The sequence below is a fragment of the Trichechus manatus genome, unplaced genomic scaffold (genome assembly GCF_000243295.1).
Source record: "Trichechus manatus latirostris isolate Lorelei unplaced genomic scaffold, TriManLat1.0 scaffold00088, whole genome shotgun sequence".
Taxonomy (NCBI): Eukaryota; Metazoa; Chordata; class Mammalia; order Sirenia; family Trichechidae; genus Trichechus; species Trichechus manatus.
In genome coordinates this window covers 7,962,433-7,987,366 of record NW_004444024.1, presented here as the reverse complement: position 1 = coordinate 7,987,366, position 24,934 = coordinate 7,962,433, and the positions used below count along the sequence as shown (strand labels likewise).

Sequence of the window (24,934 nt, the reverse complement as noted above, 5' to 3'; positions counted from 1 at the left end):
ATCCCCCAGGTCATGCTGAATGAGAGGCAGCGCCTAGGTCACCTTCGGAGGAGCCCACCCTCCTTACTGCCCGGAAACAGAAAACCAGCGGTAAAGCAGGACATCACAGCCAGCAGAGAATGACATCTTAAAAGGCTTCAGAGAACTTATTTTTATTCCTGTTTGAGAACCCTGGGTTATCTTCTCTCCATTCGGAAGAGGCTATCACAGTTATCGGGGCACATGAAGTTAACATCTGGTCTTCAATAAGCCCACCCTCACCCACCCCTCGGGGCCACCATCAATGCGCCAACTTCAGCCTCCAACCCTACTCTCATCACTATGGTGGCCAAGTGACTGGAGGAGCTGAGCCAGCCAGCTCTCCTCAGAATGGACGATGGCTTCAAGAGAAACATAAACACATCTGCAGTACAATAAGGACACTGTCTTAACCAGAAGGAGAATGCAAATGGTGGCATCTCAGGCACTGAGGCAGGCTAGGGGAGAGGAAGTCTGGGAATAAGAGCTTCTCACTTTGCGGGGGGGCTATCCTCCCTTCTGTGTATCATTGCTTGGTGTAGGGGAGGGGAACCAGATGCGATTCTTAGTCTCTAATCCTGTGACAAGCTGCTTCTCACCTACACTCCTCTCAGAAAAGTAGTCAGTGCAGGCACCCACATAGGTTGCCTCTGAAAACCCCTCTGTGACCCAGGGTCTCCTGGCGCAGCCATTTGGGTGTGATTGAGGCAGAAAAACAAGGGGAAGGCTAGAGATGTGGCACACAGCCCCCTTCTTTGTGCAAGGGTTTGGATCCTGGTCTGCTTTTTATACTATAGAGCAATAAAGTTATCTGAAAGGAGCTGCAAGGGAAATGCTACTTGACGGCAGAACACTAGAGCTGTCAAGTTCAGCCCTCTGTTTCCTGAACATAATCATATATTCCAGTACCAGTAGCCTGCTAGAGGAGCAGGGGGGAGAGCAAAGCCCAGAGAGTGTCCATCCAAGCTGCTTCAAGTTGACCAGGACACTTAACACTTGGGCAGAAAACCTTAATGGGGCTGATTCCAGTATCAGGGCCTGAGGCCGTTTAAGGGGCTTGGGTCTCACCTCCGTATCATAGTGTCTCCATCTACCCTTCAGGCTGAGGACTGATGCTCCAGAAGTTCTCGCTCCATCTTTCTGCCTTTAGAAGGGTCTCCCTCCAGACCCTCAGGACTGGGCCTGCCTCCACAGCCCCCCTCAGACCCCACCTGGCAGAGCACATCTGCCTGGGACCTGGGCTCCCCACCTGGCTCCCAGAAGGAAGGGGTCAAGGCCTCCCCTGAGGTTGGCTATGGTGCCTCCACAGATAGGAGCAGGCTGGGGGTAGGGTTCACATTAGAAGACAAGTCTGTGAAAGTCACCACCATTGCCACCTGCAGGACTGCAGCCCCCTGGAGAGCCTTCATCCTCATCCTTGTCTTCATCAAAGCCCCTCCCCCAACGAGGAGATGCAGGGAGTGCAGAGATGTAGGCTGTCCTGCTCCGTGCCTCCTTCTCCTGCTCCTGGGAACACAAAGGGGTAGGGAGGATTGGGGAGGAAGCTTAAAAATCAGACTCTGAAGCCAGAGTCCTCCCTCACTCCCTTCTCCAGAGCCATTCAACGCACTGCTCCTGAGTGTCTCCTCTGGGTCCCCATGGCCAAGACACTGCAGCTTCTGTCCTGAGGTGTTCCAGCTCAGTGGGGGGAGGGGTGGGACAGACCCATCCCTCCACCCTGTATCTAGGCTTCAAAATCGTCGCTCCTCCTCCTCCCAATGAAAACTCCCAACCCTCGAAGGAAAGAAACTCATTCATACTAAACTGTGATTTGCTGACAGGGCCTGATGTGGCCAGGAAGCAGGGACTTGGAAGATCACGTCACCCCACACAGGAACACTCCACAGGCTTCCTAAGTGGCAGCCAGCCAGCTCACTGCCTCCACAGGCACTAGGGGTGGACTCTCCTGTGAGAAAATTCTTCCTCCTGCTGAGATGAGGCCTTCCTCGGGAAGACACCCACCACTGGCCCTGGCTCTGCCTGGACAGCCTGGCAGAAATGTAAAAACAGGCCTGGTGTCCCCACCCCAGATGCTGCCTTCCCCACACAAAACACCGACTCCAAGTGCTGGTATCTACACGGCCTGCTGTGGCCACTCCGGTTGTTTATGGCTAGTACCCATCCCAGTAGGTCAGAGTTCCTTACTGTTCCAGTTGCTTAATGTTTCCAATACCACCCTTGCCTCTAACGGGTGGAGTCAAAGTCTCAGTTATATAGGTTATATAGACCCACCCACCCCGCCGAGAAGCATCCTCTACCTGCTCATACCATACGCTCTTGTAGAACCCATGCTTCCTTCAGCACACTTAACTGAAGTATTACTAAATAACTGCATACGTAACTAATGTCTGTTCCTCTGCAGTAAGGGGTCATGGTGACCAGTATCAGCACTGAGTGATGAATGAATGGATGGATGAATGGATACAAGAAAAAGAAAGAGGCTCAAAGAGGAGAAAGAGCTTTATCTAAGCCAGTGATTGAGCTAGGACTGGACCTCCCCTGTCTACCCGAGATCAGATCAAAGATCCCCATGGGTTTGCTCACCTGCAGGTAAAGGATGTTGTCTTTGGAAATGGCTTCCATCAAGTCCTTGTGGAGGGTGGGCTCCGCTCGGACCCTGGGGGAGCCAGGCTCAGCCTCGGGTCCCTCCTCGGGCCGCTGCCGATAAAAAAGCACGTAGGCTGTGTCTTTGGGGAAGAAGGAGGTGACGTTGCTGACAGACTCGAAGGAGGAGAAGGACACCCGAGTGTCGTTGAACAGGTACCACTGGTTCTCAGACTCTGGCCTGTCAGCCGTTCCCAGAGAAGGGGGTGGGCGGGCAGCCCCCTCACGGGCATAGCAATAGTAGTGGCCGCTCTCCGAGGACACGCCAGAATGCACCACGACACTACAGAGGTCATAGGCCTGGCCCCGGCCACCCGCCAGTGGCAGGCGGAGCAGCAGGGGTATGGAGACGTCGTCCAGGATCTTGCGGCGCCGCATGGTGCGCAGGTCAAAGGAGAAGCGCAGCAGTGTCAGGATGAGGTAGCACGGCCCCTGGCTGAGCTCCACCGCCTTCTCAGCATCCTGCAGGGAGGCACACGAATCGCAGTAGTAGCGGTTTTCAGCTGTCAGCCTTTCAGGAGACAGGAAGTAGTTGACCAGGTCCAGGACGGAGCGGGAGCCCTCAGGGCCACCCACCTGCTCCCCAGAGGGGGTGGCAGCATCTCTGTGGGTGCCCAGTCCTTGGTTGTCCTCATCCTTCTCTTCCTCCTTCTCCACCTTCTCTTCCTCCTTCTCCACCTTCTCTTCCTCCTTTTCCACCTCTTTCTCTTTCTCTTCCTCCTTCTCCCTCGTCCTTTCCTCCGCCTCCTCTTCCTTTCCTACTTCTTTCTCTTCCTTCTCTGCTCGCTCCTCCTGCCCCTCCTCCTCCCTCTCCACCTGCTCCTCCTTACTGCTCTGCCCCATGGGCCCCAGGGAGTCCAGGCTGGCAATGTCCAGGACGGTGGGAGGGGCGTCCCCTGTGATGCAGTGTTTCCTTTGCCTCCGAGGACCCTTCTGGCTTGGGATCTGGATTCGGGGTGATGGAGGGAAGTCCTGGGCTCGGACCTCCCCTGCAGGGAGCATCACTGAGCCCAGGCGGCGGTGGCGACAGCGCTCAGGAGGAGGAAAAGCAAGGGAGAGGTCCGTGAAGGCCTCCTCCCTGGAGGACACGTGGAGGCAGCGGAGACAGCATATCCGAGTCACAATCTTGCCTCCGAACATTTTCTCCACAGAGGTCGGACTTGGGCTAGGGGGCTCCTCTGGCGGGGAGGGCAAGCTGGACTGCTTGAGCTTTTGGCAGATCCTCGCCCCGGTTTTCTCTTCCTCGTGCAGCCTGGCACAGGGAGCACAGGGTCCGCATACATACACACAACCCATCTCCAGTGCACCTGCCTCAGTTCACACCCACCTACCTACTCAACTGGCCACGCAGCAGACAGACATGTACACATGCAGGGACATGCACAGGCATATGCACACATGCACACAATGGCACGCTAGGACATACGCATGCACATACACTCACACAGCCAGGAACATGCTATACACGTACCTGCATGCAGGCACACAAACACACTACATGAAGACATGCCAAATGTATGTGCGCATGCCCCCACAGCAGTAACACAAAGATACATACACGCACATACATGTGCACACTTAGGCAAGCACAGCAGTGTGCAAACACACACACCCGTCTCGGGTAAACAAACTGCCCTCATACCCAGCCCAGCCCCACACTTATCGCACACCCCTTTTCCACTACTTGCACAAGCACAACACAGCACTCCCATTTCCAGGAAGATGGAACATAGCTTGGAAGTGTGGGGCCTTCCCCCCAGGAACCCTCTCCAGACCTGGAGCCCCCTGCACACAGCCAGGAGCCCTGGCCTCCCTTACCGATCCAGCAGGTACTTCAGGTACTCTGAGCAGTCCTGCTGGGTGCCGGGGCTGAACCAGGGTGTCCAAGAAGCAGAGAGGAAGTTCTCTGGGGAAATGGCAGGCCGCTATGACCGAGGCAGTGAAAGAGGGGGTCAGGAGCAGGAGGCCGCTCACCAACCAGCTCTCGGTGTGCTGGGACTGAGTCAACTGGGGACTCTCTGGCCCTCACTTCCCAGCTTCCTCACTGAAACCCCTCCCCCTTCCTAGTTGTCCTGACCCATCCCATCCTGCTAGGTCCACACATTCTCAGCAGGGCATGGATTCACAGAGATGAACAATCTCGGACTCAATCCTCAGTCCTCTAGGAATTTGCTCTTTCCTGACTACCTCACACTTTTTCTCCATGCCTTTGCTCACTGCCATCCCCTCTACACAAAACATCCTTCTTCCCCATCAGAATCTTCCCTCAAGAGTTCAAGTCCCAGAAGCATTAAGTGTCACCTGTTCCATGACGTCTTTCCAATGCCCTTCCTCCATCCTAATCCACCCCTCCCCTCCCTATGGGCCCACAGCATACTGCCTTTTCCTGTTTAAGTGCTATGCTTATTATCTGCAGGTCTGTCTGCCCCACCAGGCTAGGAGCTCCATGAGAGCAGGGACCTCAGTGTACTCATCTCTGTGACCCCACACAGGACCCTGCATTATGCCTGGCCGAAGGCTTTAGGTCCCATGAGGAAGAGATGGTATTTGTCACCACTGTATCCTTGACACCCTTCAGCATGCCTGGCAATGTGGGTGCTCAAAAAATGACAGGAGAATGAATGAAGCAACACCTTAGTACAAAGGACTGAACTGCTGATGGGAGAAATTTGGGCAGCACAGCACAGAAGCTCAAGGAGGCACCCCTCTCCTGGCCTATAAGGACACTGAATTGGCCCCATGGGCTTTGGGGATGAACCTAGACTGGAGCTCAGCTGCTTAATCCAGAAAGTGGCAGCTTATAGCCAGGTGCAGGCAGGACCTAGGGGAGTGAACGGTGTCAGACCCAACTAGTGTTGTGGGGGGTAGGGGAGTCTAACCAGCACCTCCTCTCTACCCCACCCTACTTCCGCTGTACTCACCTGGCTGTGCTCCAGGAAGGCAAAGAGCCACTGCAGCTTGGTCATCAAGGGCTGTGAGTTATTCTCAGTCAAACGGAGCACACAGTGTCTGAAGCTTCAAAACAAAGCAGGAATACCCAGGGTGAGCCAACAGCACCCAAGGAGCCTCTATGCCCCCATCCTGCAGGAAATCTAGAACTCCAAGCTACAGGCAGAGCAGAAATTTCCAGCTGAAGTCTGGGTCAGAGCCAGGGCAAGGAAGAAGAGCAGGTGAACAACTTGGCTTGGAGTGTCTGAGGTCAGTGACCGGACAATGACCTTGGTTTGGATAAAAATGGGTTCAACTAGGTAACCCTGCAGTCCCTTCCAGTTGGGACACCCCATGACCCCAAGGTTCAAAGATTCAAATGTTCTAAGGTCCTGCGGTCCCAAGGTTCTACACTGTGAACTCTGTCTGGCAGGCCCCAGAGTCTCTGCCAATATCATCACCAGCCAGTCTCATACCTTCTTCCTACCTCCCCAGGAAATGGCCTTCAGACCAATCCAGAATAGCCTGCTTTTCTCTGACCTCAGCCCTCCAAGTCCACTCTTACAACCCCTGTCCCTAGGACCACCCTTAGTTACTACTTCCCTGCCTTCAGATAGGGAGGCAGAGGTCCTTGTGGGGAAAATGCTAAAAGAAGGAACACTGGCAGGGCTGGCCTGGCTTCTACTTACAGGGGTCTAATCTTATGGGGGATAGGAAGGAGCCCCCTCCTGACACCCACACCCCTGGAACAAGCTGAATCCAGGCCTGGCTTAGTGCCAGTTCCCTGGAGAAGCTATGGCAGATAGGTCATGAATTTCTCCAAACTAAGCCCACTGAGTACCCACACTATTCAAAGTGGGGGCCACCTAGCCGATCTGTGACAAGTTCAGAAACTGAGTAAACATTTAGAAACTTTTATACCAGTTCGACATTGCCACAACCATACAAGCACATGATCATTTTTATGGTAAGTCGTTCTTGTTGTATTTTACAAAAGTAACAGTCTGCAACAGACTGGAAATTAGAAAAATGAAACAAAAAACTAGTCCACTACAGACCATTTGAGAAGCACAAGAAGCAGCACCTTAGGGGGTCCTAGAGATCAGCTCCCATCCCCTCCTACTGATGAGGAACCTGAAGCTCAAAAGAAACTCACTGAGGTCACTGACTTTAGGTCACTGAGCTAGAATCAAAGGTTACTTTCACTTTGACTTTTTGAAAAGAGGTGTCTTATACCAGCGTGAGTGGGTGCTCTTCCCTGGAAGACACAATTTAGCCCCTATGGACTCCTGGAGAAAAGTCAGTGATGTCAACCAACCCAGAGGAGACCCTTCCCCACTGTGGCCTGACGTGAAGCCCCATCTTGAGTTTCCATCCAGTCTTGACCTACAGCCTTGGCAATGGCCTATGGATTCTGGGGTCTCTCACCTGCCCTTCATGTACCCACAGATCCCAGGAAATCATGTCCACAATGCAAGGCAAGACCCACCCTCTTCAACCCCATCCCCACCTCAACCCCTATTCACCTCTCACCAGGGATCCCAAAGAAGAAGAGCAAGGGCAGATGGGGAATTTGAAATCAACACCTACTCGGAAGCCATAAACAAGGCCTGAAGGATGCTGTTCACATAGCATGTGTTGCCCAGATTGATTAAACCAATCTTGCCCGTGTCTGACTTGGCCATGAGCCGGGGATAGAAGCCAGCCAGCTCGCTCTTCTGCGAGGTCCAGGCATCCTGCCCCAACAGCTGCTTGATGCGGTCTTCATTGGGAACATGGAGGTGCTGGGGAGGAAACAAGCAGGCAAGGGAGTGAGCACCAGGATCAGCTTTAAAAATACCACCTCCTCTGGGAAGCCTTCTTGAACTACGGCCTACCCCCTGTCCTCCCAAACACACGACCCCACAGATGCTCCAGAGATGTGTGTGAACAGCCCCCCTGCTTACAAACTCATTCCAGGTTCTCATCTTGACATGTGGGCCTCCTATATGATCCTTTGTGTCACAACTATCCTAATCCCCATTTTACAGATGAAAAAACTAATGCTAAGATAGGGAAGGGATTTTCCAGGGTCATACAATGAAGGATTTATAAGTGAAGGATTTGCGTGCTCTTCAAAGAGCCCAGGATATGATTGACTCTAAGCAATAACAACACTGGTCCACATCCAGTGGTATCAAAATCTCAATTCTGGTCGTGATTTCTCATCCTCACTAGCTGTCTGGCCATGGTCAGTGAGCCTCCCTGACTCAGTCAGTTAGCCTCCCTGGGCCTCAGTTTCCTCATTTGTCAAGTGAGGATACTCCTACCTTATATCAGTTTTGCATTCTGTATTCTCACGGTGCATGCACACAGTGATGTTCCCACTTTCACCTTCTACTTTTAGATTTTCAGAGCCAGCTTTCAAGAGCATTAGTCGCCCCCTGGAACTGGATCCTACAGTGGGAGATCCTGGGGGTATGAGGTATGTTCACATGCTGGGGAATGAGCATGCTTTCCCACTTATTATCCTTTTTTGCATTAAACAATTGCACCTAGAAGAATATTATCAAGCACTAGTTCTAATATGCTTTAAAGAAAAACACCTAAGCACAATGTAGTGTTATCTCAGTAGATTTAAGTAACAATAATAACAGGTCCTCTAGCCCTTTTCTTATTTCCAGACCCTGAGCACAATGCCCTAGATTTCTCCAAGGCTCCAGAGCTTCAGACCAGCTTATCGTCAAAAGCCCTACCTGCCCAGTACACATGCCCTGGCTCTTGCTCAAGCAGTGGTTTCACGTTCTGCTAACTCTGGATCACTTATCAGATAATTTAACAGATTAATCAGTCACCTCTCAAAGATGATAAAAAACAAAGGAGCTGCCAGAGGGGAGATAAGAAGATAGAGGCTCAGTATCTTCTCTCTTAATTTATCCTTTTTTCTTCCTATTCTCCCCTCTCCAATCGTGCTACCCCACAACATGAACAAACAGGGACAAAAAGACACAGGTAGACAGGCCCCACACACACGTGTGTACATGCACACACACATACACAAAGATAAAAAAAAATCAAATGTCATTTTTCTCCCAAAAATGGTAACTTTGTACTCTTAGAGAAGGAAAAAAACAAACTTCCAAAAGCTCTCAAGCTCCTAATGTTACTTGAAATTTTCATACGACGGATCCCTTACCAAGGGCCACAGCTCCCAGAGAAACTGCCATAACCTGATATAACTGCCTAAGCAAGAGAGCTTCCCAGATTCCCTATTTATCAAGGGGTGTGTGTACACAAAAGGATGACTCATAAAACCCATGTGAAAGAACTTCATAAACAATAAGATCCTATGGCAGTGCTGTAATGGATAACTTGATGCCTTGCCTCTCAAACTAGATTGTACCAAGTATTCAAAATCACAGGACAAATGTAGTGCATCTTCCCAGAGCTACATTCTCTAATATTCGAGAAGGAAAAATATGTTTACATTAAAACATTTGTATACTTGAACATTTATATACTTGAATCTTGAAAATAAAATGAGATTTAAAAGAAACTTCGGGCTTGTATCAGGCTGCTTTGGGTAAGACCCATCTTCTGACATTAAGTACTTTAGTGAAAACCTTTGAGAAGCCCAGATCTGCCAGATTAAGCAGAACAACTCAGCTGGGTTTTCAAAGCCCTCTGCTTGCTGTGTCTGATCTGCCCTCTGCTCCAGCACCACATTACCACTGGCATGGCACCGTTCCACCTCCATGCCTTTCCCTCTGACTCATCTGGATTGGAGTGTCCTCCTCCTGCCAGTCCCTATCTGTCAAGGTCTAACTCTTATGTCCCCTTTTCATGAAGCTTTCCAGGATCCTTTCAAGTGGAGCTGCCATGTTATCTGTACCTGTCTTATAAAGCCTAATTCCCTGCACCTAGTGGTACAGATATTTGCAGACTCACCTTGCTCTCTGGACCACAGCATCAGCCCCTAGTGTGCAAAGCCTCGGTCTCCCTCATCTTGAGTTCCCATCAGGACCCAGTGCAGGGCCATACTCCTCTTTGTTCACACCTCTATTATAGTACTCTTCACACTACAGTCATGTTGTAATGATAGAACATTCATTCATTCATTCACTCACAGACATTTATTGGGCACAGAGGACACAGAGATCAAAACAACACAGCCCCTACCCACCAGAAGCTCACAATCTAAGACTCACAGAATCTCAGAGTTCTTGATCCACCTCCATTCTAATGCCTAAAACCTTGAGCACCATCCCCAACAAGTGGAAGAGCTATTTCCTCTGCTCATTCAACTCCAGTATGAGGGTGTTAATGACCTATTAAGTCAACCCTTCCATTGCAAGTTAGCTCTAACTATTAAAAATTTCTTCTTCATGTTAAGTTGGAATTAGAGAATATCTCAGTAAATATCAGAGATTCTGTTTGTTCTATCTACCAGCTCTCTCACTCAATGATGGGTTGTTCCCTTGTGTGTTTTGTAATTTGGGCATTACAAACTCATCTTCAGTGGAACTTGATCTGTGTGGCTTGAAAGTAGTTTGTTTCTGTCTCTACCAGGCAATTCTGGGGCGTTATAAATTTGTGACTACTTTTAATGTGAATTTCTGAGCTTGGAAGTTCCACAACCCCAAAGATTGATATAAATTTGAACTCCTAAATCTACATGAGAGCAGGCCACTGATTACAGATTTCTTTTTTTCAATCCAGATCCCAGATCAAGTAAGAAAACTTTCCTCAGTGTCTATTGGAACGTTATTTTTTTTTTTTTTAAGATCACTTTTTGGCTAACAGTAATGCCTTTTTAGGGTCCTGGCTTTATGTGGGAGTCTTCATGCCAACTTCTCACTGCATGCTGGTCCTAAGCCTCACCTCCCGTCCCCATTAGCCATTAAAGCTCAAGCCCCTTGGTTACTGAGGTTTGCCATCTAACCCACCCTTCCTCCCCACCCTAGGGCAAAAGAGCATCATGTTTCATTTACCATTCTGGAATTCAGTTTTCTCTTCCTTTTTGGCCGCTGGAGTTCCCCCTTCTTTTCCCCCTTAACTTTCTTGTAAGCTCAGCTATGTACTCAAAAAGACATTGTTACATTTTAACAAGCATTTCTAGGTATTTCGTAGTGGGACACTTTTCAGGCTATCTAGTCTCCCCTACTGCAGAAATGGTAGTCAGGTCAGAGGTTCTGAAAGGGCCACCACCTACCTAGAAATCTTTCACCTGTGGGTAGACCTGCCTTCTGTATCAGGCAATGGGAAAGGGTTCAGCATTCCAGTGCCCTGGCTTTGTCTCTCACTAACTCTGTGACTTTGTACAAGTCATGAAACCTCTTCAAGTCTTATTTTCCTCATCTACAAAATTGAAATAACAATAATATTAATATCTACTTCATAGGGTTCTTATGAGCATTAAACCAAAAAAAAAACCAAACCTGTTGCCATCAAGTTGATTCTGACTCAGTGACCCTACAGGAGAGAGTAGAACTGTCCCATACAGTTTCCAAGGAGCACCTGGTAGATTCGAACTGCCGACCTTTTGGTTAGCAGCCGTAGCTCTTAACCACTATGCCACCAGGGTTACCTTGTGAGCATAGAAGACAAAATATATGGGGAAACCCTGTCAAATGTAGCAGTATCTGCAAATGTTATTGTCAGCCATTGCACTGGCCAGATCCTGGAACCTATGAAGCCCAGCTTAGAAACCCTTTCTTCATTGTAGCTCCTTCTCGCACTGGAGGGGTTCTCTTCCCACTCTGGTTCCTCATTGGTCTTAGGCCAACCTCATGGACATTTTCATAGGCTGCTTAGATCACAGTTACATGTCCATCACCTGCCACTAAGCTGCTAGCTCCTCAGTGGTAAAGATTCGCTTTGTCTCATGTCTGTGTCCCGTTTCCAGTCTGGGCTTGGTTTGCCATGTGAATAACTGTAAACGATCCCTGCCCCCATAGTGCTCACAGTCTAGTCGGGGAGACATATACCCAGTCTGTGAGAGAGGGATGCACCAGGGCTGTGGGAGCCCAGAGCAGCCCTGACCCAGCCTGGTGGGGGGAGGAAGGGTATTGAGGGTCATCAGGGAAGGTTTCCTGGAGGAGGTAACACTTGAGCAGAGCCCTGAAGAATAAGTAGGAGCCATCCTGGCAGAACAAGAGAAGGGTGTACTGTTAGAACAGCCTATGCAAAGGCTCAGAGCAATCATGAGAGAGGATGACCCACTTGGGAAACGAGAGGTGGCTCAGTGTGCCTGAAGCACAGGATGAGTCTGGGGAAGTGATGGGAGAAAGCTAGGGGCCAAATGATGGGGGGCGGGGCAGCCACCAACTCACCATATGGCCATGAGCAAGCCCAGTCTCTGGCACCATTGCAGAGTGGGGTGAGAAGACGTAGGGACTGTCACTCACCTTGATGGCCTCCATGATGGGCTCATACAGGTCTGGGAAGCCCGGGAACCGGAACACCATGCAGTGGACCAGCTCTGCCAGCTGCTCCAAGCAGCTGGTCCCCGAGTTCGAGTCCTCCTTGAGCAGAGAGGCCACCATGGGGGGAATGTGAGGAAGGAGCTGTGAGAGCAGAGACGAGTAGGCTCAGCACCAGTTTACCCACTTGAGGCACAGGATTGCGGTCACTGCTGGAAACACCCAGAGCTCTTTAAGGCAGGGAGGCTCTACCCTGCCCAGGTGGAGCACTAAATTCTGCTGGCAGGTGATTTCTTTTACAAGACATATGACCTTAGACACCCTGCCTCAGTCTCTTCATCAGTAAAATGGGATAAGTTGAATACCCTTTTCACAGGGTTGAGGGGAAGCCTGAGCCCAAGCCCCAGCGGCTTAGCTTCAGCCAACTGACCTGCCCAAGGAGCCTGAAGGCCCGAGTGACCAGGGCTACTCTGCCTACCCAGGAGTGATGCTGTGGCATGGTCAGCTGGGTGGGCAGCCCTCACCGAGGGTGAGCGGCAGCCTCTAAGGGCAAACACCATCGTTCTTGCTAAGAAACATTTATGTGTCCAGCACTTCACACGTACTGTCTCCCTCATCCTCACAATGACTTTATGCAACAGCAATTATCCCCATTTTATAAATGAAGAAATTGAGGTGAGAAGTTACATAATCTGCAAAGGATTTCACAGTGGGCTACAGGAGAAGCAGCTGTCTGAACCAGTGGGCTGAATACAAAGCCTGTTTCTTTCCCCTGGGCTACAGAATTTCAACTCTCAAACCCATAGGAGTGCTCCACCACAATGTCCCACGTATAGACGGAGTCAGGCCACAGGAACTGGGAGCAGGGGAGCTCAGGAGAAGGATGGGAAGAAACGAATATTTGTCAAGTCCCTGGTTACCTCATCTAATCCTCTCCCACTGGCCTAGGACTTGACCCTTTCTAGTCTCTGAGAGGTTATGTGTCTGGCCCAAGATCACCACATCTGGCAGATGGCAGAGCTAGGATTCAACCTCAAGACTCCAATTGCTGGTTCTGTGCTTTTTCCACTGCCAACAAAATAGGTTTCACTGGCCTGACCAAGGGCCCCATCTGCAGGTCCCTGGGGAAGACAGGCAGGATGAGGAGGGCAGCTTTCTGGGCACTCTGGCTGTCCTTCCCAAGGGAGGGGCCCAGAAGACAGCAGAAGGGGGCAAGCTGGAAGTGAGGCCACCTGGGTTCTGGTGGGCAGTAGAGTGTAGGAAGGACACTGAGTTGGGAGTCACACCAACTTGGCTTGAATCTTCCCTGTACCACTTACCAGCTGTGTATCTGGGATAAGTGACATAACCTCTCTAAACTGTAATTTCCTCATCTGAAAAATGGAGAAAATGATAGAACCTCGCTCACTGGGTTATGCTGGGAGTTAAATGAATTAACATATTTACTGCCTTTAGCACTTGCCTGGCACACAGCTGGCGCCCAAGGAACATTAACTATCATGGTTCTAGGCTCTGTCACTCTACTGTATGCCTGTAGGGGGGCCGTGCATATTCTCTGGCTTCAGATTCCTATCTGTAAAATGGGGTCTCAGGTCTCCTCTGGCCCTAACATCCAGGGTTGGAGGTCATGGTCTTCGGGCCCCAACTCTTATTCCCCAACAAAGCACGTCTGGCCTCCCAGGGCAGGCCAGTAGGGGCTGTGGAGCACCTGTTGTTGGGGCAGCAGGCAGGGGCCCTTACCAGGTGGAAGGCCTCATGGGAGTGCTGGAAAGTCAAAAGCATGTACTTGAGGACAGACAAGGCGGCTCCACGGACAATGGGGTACAGCAGCTTGGAGAAGACCTGGAAGAGAGTCACTGGGTCAGGAGTCCCCAGGCCAGGCCACCGGAGGCCAACTACTGTCACAGGTCTGAGAGTAGGGCTTGGCCTCAGTCTGAGACACGCCAGAGTTGAAGCCACAGACCCATGCAGGAGCAAGAACACAGAGGTGCTCACAGACTTGGATGGATGGACAGATGGAGAAATGGACAGCAAGATAGGTCGATGTCTCATGGATGGATGCACAGACCACAAGTGATAAAGACACACATACTTCAGTGAGCAGTCAGAGGAATGAACGGGGGGAACCTGGAGCCAAGAGAGGGTCAGTGAATTGACTGAAGTCACACAGCAAGCTGGATCAGAGCCCTGATGCCCTGCCTCCCAAACCTGCACTGTTCCTGGCAAGAGACTAGTGGGAAAGCCACAAGCCTGGGCTAGGACAGGGGCCCACCAACCTTCTCAATTTTGGCGAGCGAAACCTCGATCAAGATGCTGAACTTCTTAACAGCAGCCAGGCCCTTCAGCAGTGCAATGATCCACTTGTCAATGTTCTTCCCCAGGGGCCAGGACACCCAGTCGATCATCCTGGTGAGGGGAATGACAGTGACACAGGGACAAGGAGGCCCAAATGCCTGAGTAAGGGCAGCCCAGGGGGTAGCCAGAATGTCCTGAGTTCCCATATTGACTCACAGCTGTGGCCTGTGGGATGAACATGACACTTTGGAGATGTAAATGGGCCCAGCACAGGCATGTAGCAGAGACCCAGGCTCACAGCCCACCAGGCAGGGACCCGGGCCCTCTTGGCACCCCAAACCTCACCCCACCACACTGGGGCCACAGTGGTAGAATAGAGCTTTTGGCTGCCTCTGTCTGTACCCCAAGGCCCTGTGGCAAGAGGAACACTACCCCGGGACAGAAGCTCTGGCTTCTGCAAGCCCTTGCTGTGTGACCCGGAACAAGTCACTTCCCCTCTCTGAGCCTCAGTTTCTTCTTCTGTAAAATGGGGAAAATATCTACCTCACAGGGTTGTTGTATGGATTAAAAGAGATAACAAGAGCTAACATTTGTGTAGTAGTCACTCTGTACAAGGCACTGCTCTATCTGCTTTGCACATATTTTACTCATCTGAAGCCCACAACACAATGCCTGTGTGGACTGAGCACGAAGCGGCCACAAAGTAGGTGCTTGGGAAAATGTCACTATTACCATTATTTTTATACTCAGCTGATTGCTATAATGAGGGGAGCAACAAGAGAGCGAAGTAATAGTGATTGTGATAATAATTGCTTACATTTCTGGCACTGTTCTAGGTACTTTACTTATACGATCTCATTTTATCTACTTTAACCTTCACATCAACCCTCTAAGATGGGTTCTATTATACTCCGTTTTACGAATGAGGAGACTAAAATAGAGAGGCTGAGGAACTTGCCCAAAGTCCACACAGGCAAGAGGTGCTAGAGTCAGGATTTGAGTTCAAGTAGCTTACATCTAGAGGCCACACTCTTAACCACTAAAGACAAGGAAACCAAACCCAAGAATCAGAGAAGGAACTGGACTACAGGAGTAAGTGTCTACATGAACCACTGCCTCCTCCACCTTGAGACCAGAAGAGCTAGATGGTGCCTGGCTATCACCACTGAAAGTACTGATCAGAAACATAATAGAAAAATCCTGATAAAAAAGGAGAAAAAATGTGGAACAGAACTTCAAATGCTTAAAGGATCCAGACTTACTGGACCTACTGAGTCTGGAAGAGTCCCTGAAACTATGGCCATGAGTTGCTCTTCAAATCTTGAATTGAAACTATCCCCTGAAGTCACCATTAAACTAAGTATGTAACAGTTTAGCCCAAAAAGTAAAGATTGTCACCCTTGAGTATTATGTTACTTAGAAAATAAAATTTATAAAAGACCAAAGGGTCAACAGCTATTTTAGAGCATAGAGGAGAAGGCTGGGGAGCAAGGAGATTCAATAAATAGAAGTGAAACAACTAGAACAGAAATAATGAGAATGTTGACACAGTGAGAAGAATGTAACCCGTGTCACTGATCATTAGGTCTAGAAACTGGAATGGGAGTGGGTTTTGCTGTGTATATTTTCACCAAAAAAACAGACAAGGAAACCAGGAAGGCCCTATGGAGAAGGTGGATCTGCACACAGGTATGGAAAGAATGGCAGGGGGAGGCATACCAGGTGATGGGGTCTGCACAAGCCGAGGCCTGCAGGCAGGAGGGTAGACAGCATATTCTGGGATCACTGGCAGGTAGGTGTGGCTAGTTCACAGGTGAGATGATGTTCAAATGAGGTGGGGGATGTCTAAGAGTTCTGTGAGCTGAAAAGTATCCGAACGCTGTTTATCATATTTGCCAAACTCAGAAAGCATTTCATAAAGTACTTTTGCCTTCTTACACAACACCATAGAACCCTGGAAACTTCTTATACCACCACCCACCTCCCCTTTTACAGAGGGAGAAACTGAGGCTCAGAGAGTTCACTGGCCTGTCCAGGGTCACATCAGGCTGGCACCCAGCCTGTCAGCATCACTAGGGCAGGGGTCTCTGTGTCCCCCACATCCAGCCCAGGGCCAGGCACAGAACAGGACTCAAGAAAGATGAATGAACAAGCATGAGGACCTAGGCCCTCTGGCTCTAAATCTCACCCAGCACCCCCATCCAGTAGAGGGGACTTCTGGAAGGAAGAGAGGGAGGAGCCCCAACTCTGACCGCCACCTGGCTCTCAGCACCGCACCTGCTGATGGCAGTCAGCATCTGAGAATCTGTCACACTGTCATCATTGCTGAGGTTCCGGACAACGCCGTCCATGAGTTCCAACGGGAGGTGCTGGACCACGCTGGCCAGGGCACTAGATGGCGGTTCTTCCTCTGGAACAGGGAGCTGGGCTGAGTTTAGCAAGGCCGGTAGGCCCCCCACCTCCCCCATCACCCCAGGCCCTCATGCTGCAAAGGAATTAGGCTGAGCCTCCGCAAAAAGCGCATAAAGGGCCACCTCCTCGCCTCCTACAGCATCACAGCCTCTGATTCCATGTTATAACTCATTCACTCAACAAACTTTCACTGACACTGCTTTTGGGCCCAGATGGGCAAGCAGCGGGAGCACTGACCCCCAGCTGTGGGTATACTGGTAAAGCCTTTAGAAGGGCTAACACTGGAGGGGATCGGTACAGCTAGGAGTGGCTATGTGGACTGGAGGGGGTGGGGACATGCTCCAGGTGGAACAGAGGCCCAGAGATGAGAAAGACCTAGGTCCTTATACCCACAGCCTTGGTTCTTCTTCCTGCCAGGTGCATTTATTTATTTCAGTCATTTACACTATAGTACAAATTTCAGTTGTCAATAGAAGGCAAAGATTTTACATTTCAGAGTGGACACCTGCAGGCTCCATTATGTCTCCAGACCTTTGCCTCTGCCTGCCCAGAGAACCCTGCCCTGCTCTCTCTCAAGATTTGGCTCAAAAACCACCACTTCTATGAAATCCACCCAACCCGAAGGACAGGATGAACCCCTTCCTGTTTGCTCCCTCAGCACCCTGTTCCTCCATCTGGCCAGAATGATCTGTGTCCTCCCGCACCAGACAGTCTGCTCGTCTCTGGTCCCCAGCACCCACCCTAGGGTAGGACCCACAGTAGGTGCTCACGAAATGTTTACTGACTAAATAAACGATTGCACTTCTCCACCTATTCATTCATTCCACATACACATGTGCCACAACACTGCTGGCAGAAGGATCCGCATGTACAGCCACCTGTCCAGGCACCCACCCAGGACCTGTGTGCGCACGTGCATCCTTACCAGCCCCAGCCGCATACGCACCTGTGCAGGAGATGACTGCGAACAGCTCCTTGAGGCAGGGCAGGATGGCGGCGGGCTGCGCGCGCCACAGCTGCGCCAAGAGCCCGCTCACCTGCTGGGCCTGCTCCAGGAACTCCACTGCGCCCTCTTCACCCTCGGCCGGGCAGCGGAAGCGGCCGAGGCAGCGCACCAGCTGCTGGCAGAAGAGCAGGCGGTGCGGGCCATCAGGCACGCAGCGCGGATGCCGTGCCAGCAGCCGCGCCACCTGCGCGCAGGACGCAGGCCCCGGGCGTTCGCACACGGTGCGCAGCACCTCGCGCCGCAGCACCGCGAACACCTCGTCTGCCGAGGGTCCCTCGGGCAACAGCTGCAAACCCAACTGCACGCAGGCGAGAGCGCGGGCGCCCGGCGGGCCGGTACCACTCTGCAGCAGACGCAGCACGCGGCGCGCATTGAAGAACTCAGCGAAGACTTCGGGGTGGTGGCGGCCAGCCACGTGCAGCAGCTGGCAGCCGACACGGCGCGGCAGCTCCTCGGTGCCACCCACATAGAGGCGTGCACCCAGTGCTAGCAGCGCCAGGCACTGCTCTCGCTCCAGCGGCTGCCGCACTGCCTCTAGCACACGCCGTACCAATCCTTGCTTCACACTTGCCGGGTACGATGACGTCACCACCGCCTCCAGGATCTTGTCCATGGTGGCTGTGTGTGAGGACAGAGACTGGGGGTCACACGCTGCTCGACAGCTTGTGGGGCTCAAAGGGCGTCGTCCAATTCCCCATGTGGTCCCCTGCGTGATGAGACTTTGGGTGAGCAACTCAGCCTTTCTGGGCCCCAGTTTCCTCATCTGTGAAATGGGACAGTGATACTAGCCATACCAGGAGGTATCATGATGAAGTAAAGCACAATGTCTGGCACCCAGTAAGAACCAGTGAGTTGTAGCTATTGCTGCTGTGCTCCTTTATCTAACTGACACAGAGGCAACATACAGGCCCCACCTCCATCCCTCTGCTCTTCTTCCTCCAGGCCTCACTAGTGACCTCATCCACTCCTGGGACAGACAGGAGCTGGATCTAGAAACTGCTGTCCAGAGTCTTGGCCAAGTCATGCCCTATGGGGGAGAAATAGGGAGCACAATAAAAATCACACCTCCTAGGAGGGAGGGCTCAGTGCCCCAAGGGAGGGTCAACAGGGTTACACGAGGTCTCTCTCACACTTTGTTCTGCCCCACTCCTCACCCTTTCCCAAATGACCTACAGCTTGTCAAGCCTCCACTTCTTTGTGTATGCTGTGCACTTTGCCTGAAACATCCTATCTCCAAGACCTCTAACCACTACTATCACACAACCAGGCAAACTTCTTCCTTCAAAGCTCATCTAAAACACCCTGCCCTCAATGAGAACATCTCTGGTCCTCCAGACACGAGTCCATCCCCTACCCTTGATTCCTACAGCCACCTGTGGCCTCTTCCTCCATTACAGCTGGGATCATGTAGTGACAGGTTTATTTGGGTCCAAGTTCCCTCCCCTGAAGTGAAGCATCTCCTCTCCGCGCTCCAGCCCTGCCACGAGCCTGGTTCCACGGGCCACAGCCCTGCACACTCAGGGCCCTACCTGCCTCTCCAGCTGGGCCCATACCAGCCCCTCCCTCTTTCTCAGCTCACTATGTTACGCCACTGGGCCTTTGTATAAGCTCTACCCTTCCCTTCTTGCTTGGTTAACCCTTCAGACCTCAACTCAAACTCATTTCAATGATCATGATTATTTGACTGGGTTCAGCTTCTCTCACTGTATTCTGTATGGTTCCTGAAGGCAGGAACCATGTTGGGTTTGGTTCACCACAATATACCGAGCACCTAGCATACAGTAGGCATTTGTCGAATGAGTAAATGCAGAGTACAGTGTGAGTTACTGCTACCTTATTCCTCTGAGCCATAATAGCCTTCCCTCTGTCCTTCCCCTCCATCTGTGCTGTTTCCTGGAAACCTTCTTCCCACACTAACCCACTTTTGACTCCTGATTCTCATGCTGGTTCACATGAGTAGTGCTTGTTGTCTTACCACCCAACTCTCAGCTCCTAGAAGGCAGGGTCATCTCTTTGTATAATCCCATTCTAGGCAGAATCCGATAGAAGCCTTGGCATACAGTAGGTATTCAATTAAATTACTGGCTCAGTAAAAATTACTCTATTTTGGAGACGTGAAGCTCGTGTGAAGACAAATCAGAAATTTCCTGGAATGAGAGGATAGAAATTTTGATTCATACCCATAGGCATTTGGGGACCCCAACTATGTGCCAGCCTTACAGAGACACTCCCTTCTCTGGCCTAGCTCTCAGCCTTGACCAAACCTCCATTACTACATGTGTTACATTGCAATGGACTCATCTGTTTAAGTGTTTGTCTCTCTTGGCAGACTGTGAGCTCCTCAGGGCAGGAACGAGGGCTTATTTATCAGTAGCTGGCGTCTCCCATGCCAGCTACTGCCAAGAGTGAGTGCCTCTTAAGAGTTTACTGTGGTTAGAGGGTGTAGCCATGGCACAGATGAGTGGTTACCAAACTGGCTGCCTCAGAATCACCTGGGCACTTGTTAAAAGTTTAGATGCCCAAGGCCTACCCAAGTCTCCTGAACTAGGGGTGGGGGAGGGTGCTAGATGCTGTGCTTTTTTTTTTTTTTTTTAACTCTTTGAGTGAAGCTGATCTGAGAGGCATTCTGGTTACCATCCAGGTTACTTATGCCCTCTGAGCCTCTGTTTCCATCTTGCAGGGTTGTTGTGAAATCAAATATAAAGTCTTTAGCATGATCCTGGGTGCAAAGAAGTTCTCAGAAAATGTCAGCTCCCTTTGCTTTAAAAGCAAAGTCCCTCTGCCCCTCAGGAGCTTCCAGTCTACTGGAAGGCAGACATGTTCGTAAAGAGAGCCAATGCAAGGCATAATCTCCAAAGGCCTTTACAAGTGTTTTTAAAAACTTATCTCCCTTCAGCACCTGGTCCTCTCTTTCCTAGGCAGTGCCTGTGACAAGACAGTTGCTGTGAAGCCAACCTCCTACCCACTAACACAACCCATTCCCTCACCCCTACCTCCTCTAGGCTAGTGGATTTAATATGCCTTCAACCCAAGGCACCAAGAAACCCTGATACTCAGAAAGCCAAGAGGAAGCTCGAATCAATGAGCTATTGACATCATGCATGGGAGAAGAGGGCACAACGGCAGAAGAAATGCAGTTCTGAGGCCAGAGAAGTCTCTGTAATTGGAAAGAAAATCAAACTAGGCATCTAGGCTCAACTATTTGTGTGACCTTGAACAAAGCACATCCGTAAGCCTCATTTCTCTTCTGTAAGGTGGGGATAAATGATATTAGGTTGAGCTGCATGAAACTAAATGGTCAAGCGTTGACAATTTCCTATCATTCTAGCTAATACCTACTACACAAGGTGGTTTGTGCCTGGCAGCTGGGAGTTCAGTCAGTGAGGGCTCTGAGGGCTCTGATCTCAAAGGCCAGCCCTGCAGCCTCAGTTCAGTCTATGGGCCTGGTCACACCAGCCACAACCCTGCCTACCTGCCTCCACTCCCACGCAAGCAGACTGAGGTCAGCTGTCACCATGGACACCAGCAAGCCCACTCAATATCTTGGATGTATTCATGCAAAAGAGTTTTAGAGGCTTCGACCTCACCTGACCCCATTACAGGCCAGGTAAGGGAGGTAGGACAAGGTTTGCTGTCCCTACAGCATAAATGGGGAAGCCCAGGCTCAGACAGCGAGAGGGACATGTCCTTGGCAGGGTGGGGATTAGAACCTGCACTTGGCCTCCCTTGGGAAAGAAGAAGCAGATCATCAGCGTTCCTCAGGAGAGGTTCCATTACCCTTTTAGGACCTGGATGAGGAGATAGCCTGTTGACACTGGCTCTGATCCAAGAGACAGCAGCCCCATGCCAAAACACAGTGACAAACAGAACCATGTCCTCCCTCAGAAGAGCCTGCATTAAAAGCACAAGACTCGGATTCTCTGCTTCAGAATCACCAGCTGATGTTGGGCAAGTCCCTGCCTGGCTCTTCAGCCTTCTCACCTGGAAAATGGGGACTGTTCTGGGCCTGCCACTCATGAGGTTGGGACAAGGTGCAAAAAAAAAAAAAAAATGAGGGCTGGGGCAGTCATGAGTCGATTCTTGAGCCACATGGGCACTGAGAGGCAAAACAGACACTGTCAGGGGAAGGAGAAACACACTCCTGATCTAGCTGATTCCACAAGGAATTTTATCCATCTACTCTCACTGCCAACTTCACATTTCCACCGTCTCTCTCCTGAGCTCCAGCCCAACTTGAGATCAGCTCCTCTTCACCTCTTGCCTAGACTAATGTGGTAGTCTCCTAATTGATCTCCTCAATCCCTCCCTCAATCCATCCTCCAAAAGAGGCATGTGTCCTGAAGGAAAAGAGAGTCCAGGCTTTGGATCTAGCCCTGCCTCTGCCCCCCACAATGGCCACGACCATGGAGGTAAGTGCTTCTTCACCTCTCAGAGCCTCTGACCCCAGAAAATGACTAGGAGATGACTACCTGCCCACCTCCCTCCCAGCCAGGACTGCTGCTCCTCCCCAAGGCTTTGGCTTGTCCCCTTCACTCTGCTGGCATCACATCCTGGAAGTCCCAGCAACACCTGGCCTGCTCCAGAAAGCTTGCAGGAAAACCACAGTCTCTTCCCTTAGGAGGCCTAGATCGCTATATCTGCCCCTCTCAGGTGACCCTCCACATTTTTGCTATGTATTGATGGTGGAATCTGACTCACCTCCATCACCCTCTAAGTATCCAGTGTGTGTGCGCGCGCGCGTGTGTGTGTGTGTGTGTGTGTGTATGTGCGTGCACGCACATGCATGCACACCCAACTCCAATGCTCTGCTCTACCCCATGCCCCAGCCCCAGCTCGGGATTCATCATCCCTCCCTGGCCTCTCCGACCCACCCTGCAAACATCATCAGATCAACCTCGTTACACTATAAGCTCCATCCTGCCACGAACTTTCAACACTCCCCAGTGCCTTCAGAATAAAGTTCAGGCTCCTGAGCCTGACATTCAAGCCCTTTTGTGACCCTAAACTGAGGTAGGGTAGGGGTGGAGATAAACTTGACAAGGCCCGTTTGGTGGTGAATCTACAGGAATTTGGGCAGTTGGCTTTATCCTAATGACTACTTTGTGGTGATGCCCTCTCTGCCTGAAGAGGCTTCCTTGTCTTCTTTCCTGGTAAATTCTGACTCATTCTTCAGTACCAAAACCAAACCAAACCCATTGCTGTCAAGTTGATTCTGACTCATAGTGACCCTACAGGACTGAACAGAACTGCCCCATTGGGTTTCCAAGGCCGTAATGTTTATAGAAGCAGACTGCCACATCTTTCTCCTGTGGAGTGGCTGGTGGGTTCAAACCTCTGGCCTTTCAGTTAACAGCCAACCACTTAACCACTGAGCAACCATCCTTCAATACCCAGCTCAAATGCCCCCTTCTCTGAGAAGCCTTTGCTTGTCCCCCTGTAATTCAAGTCTTTGAGCTCTTGCCTCCCACAATGCTCTTAGCTTCTCTCATCCCTCTGCAGTATAACTGGATTCCATGTCTATCTCCCTACCTAACTGGGATCTCCCTAGGTAGGACTTAGGTCCAATCTCCCTCTCTGTGCCCAGTGCCCAGCATGGTGCCAGACACAGAGGTGTCTGTGAAAGTAACAAGTGAACGATGACAGACATGTGACAGCAAGATAACGTAAAACTAGGGATGTGACTAGAGAAGTATCTTCCAGGGACTGGCCTAAATCTCCAATCATTGCCCCTTCCTCTGCTCAGGCCTGCAGTGGTAACTGGACTGGGCTCAGTGAGGTTTCAACCATTCTAGAAAGGACTCAAACAATCAAAGCTGAATAAAAAGCAAAAAAAATTGTTCCTGGTTAACCCTCAGATCAAAAGTTCACAGAATCTCACAGGAGAGAGAGAGAGGGCTCCAAGAAGTTCTCACCCAACCTCTCCCTATCCCAGGGCGGAGCAGCCCCTCTGAACCCTTGCTTAACACCTAACAGTTGGGAAGCTCATTCCCTCTCCTCTCTGACCCTCACACCCAGCTGAGATAGGCCTCCTCTGACACCCTGGGTGCTAGAGTTGCCGAGGTGGGGACGGGGCACCAGGCTGTCCCTTCTGACACCAAAAGTGCCCTCTATCCCTGGCCCCTCAGGTCTCTAGGCAACAGCATCTCTGTATTTTTTAATGGAACTTCTTCTACCCAAGGCAGTCCTGGGAAGGAGGCCCTCACCCTGCTACTGGGAGGTCTTGTCAAGGCCACCAAACTCTCTTGGAAAGAAAAGGGTTTTACTGGTAAAAAGCAACTGCTCTTTTACTGAAGGAGAGTGGGGAGAAAGAAGAGAAGAGAGTAGGAGCAGCTATTCCTTCCTCAGGAACCCACCACCTTCACCCCGCCCAGCTGGAGGCCACCTCTCACACACCACTCTTGACCGCACCCCCTACCCCCACCCTAGGCTTTCTGGAAGGACGGGCACCAGGCAGGCACATCAGGGTCTCCTGTTTGCAAGGGCCATGGTGGGAAGAGTTGGGGATGCTGAGAATGGCAGAAGCCCATTCCAAGAGGTGTCAGCCTCTGGGCCCCTCAGTTTGAACCCCAGCTCAATCTCTCCCCTCCCTCTAGTTATACCAGTGTCCCTGCACCCAGGCTGGAGCTGCGGACCTCACGAAAGCCCAGCGAGCCTCACGGTACTAGGAGACGATCTCGATACACATTTGATGATGGAGAAGATTGAGTCTCAGAGAGGGGCTGCTACTCACCCAAGGTCACACAGCAAGGCCCAGGATGCACCCAGACCTCCCGTCTCCCAGCCCCGGGCTCTCAGAGCCCTAAGCGCTTTGCCTGGTCTCTCAAATGACCAAGGTGCAGACACCTCCCCTCCACCCCGCACACACGCCCTCAGCCCCCTTACCTCTCTGACCCCAGCGGTCCTTGCCTCAGAGCCGGCTCCTGGGCGGGGCGCTCAGGCCGGGCCGGGCTAGGCAGGGCCGGGCTAGGTCAGGGCGGATCCTCTGCTCCTCACGGGATGGGGACGCCCTCCGCCAGGTCCCAAACGGCAGGGATTCTGCTTCCACTGCAAAGTCCAGTCTCTCTACCTTGCTCCGCAGAAGCCTGTACCCAAAGAGCCCGACCCTGCGGCGCGGCCGCGGGGCTGCGGGACGCGGTGGGGGGAGGGGCGAGGTGCGGGAAACTGGGCGGAGCCGGAGCGGAGGCCACCCCGCGAGCCGCCACACGGGCCGCGTCCCCTTTAAGGCTAGCCG

At 51.4% G+C, this 24,934-nt stretch overlaps 1 protein-coding gene across 2 annotated transcripts; it reads right to left on the bottom strand.

Annotated features, from left to right (window-relative positions):
* Positions 1–1,074: 1,074 nt before the first annotated feature.
* On the bottom strand, positions 1,075–24,934 carry USP35 (ubiquitin specific peptidase 35). 2 transcript variants are annotated; one of them, XM_004382003.2, is made up of 12 exons: positions 24,586–24,934; positions 17,644–18,321; positions 16,563–16,695; positions 14,267–14,396; positions 13,731–13,832; positions 11,976–12,134; positions 7,180–7,373; positions 5,583–5,676; positions 4,480–4,586; positions 2,602–3,913; positions 1,268–1,524; positions 1,075–1,229 (listed from the first exon to the last, which is right to left on the bottom strand). In XM_004382003.2, the coding sequence occupies exons 2-11, from the start codon at positions 18,314–18,316 to the stop codon at positions 1,357–1,359; spliced, it is 3,072 nt and encodes a 1,023-aa protein (XP_004382060.1). In that variant the 5' UTR covers positions 18,317–18,321; positions 24,586–24,934; the 3' UTR covers positions 1,075–1,229; positions 1,268–1,356. The 2 variants fall into 2 exon arrangements, with proteins under 2 accessions (XP_004382060.1, XP_023592364.1); XM_023736596.1 differs by lacking the exon at positions 24,586–24,934 and having other exon boundaries at positions 1,075–1,524; positions 17,644–18,776.

Coding starts and splice junctions, on each gene's coding strand:
- USP35 (XM_023736596.1), bottom strand. CDS start 18,466: ATGAGGAAACTGGGGCCCAGAAAGGCTGAGTTGCTCACCCAAAGTCTC. Junction 5,677..7,179: donor GCCTTGTTTATGGCTTCCGA/GTAGGTGTTGAT, acceptor TTTGTTTTGAAG/CTTCAGACACTGTGTGCTCC. Junction 4,587..5,582: donor CCTTCCTGGAGCACAGCCAG/GTGAGTACAGCG, acceptor CCTCGGTCATAG/CGGCCTGCCATTTCCCCAGA.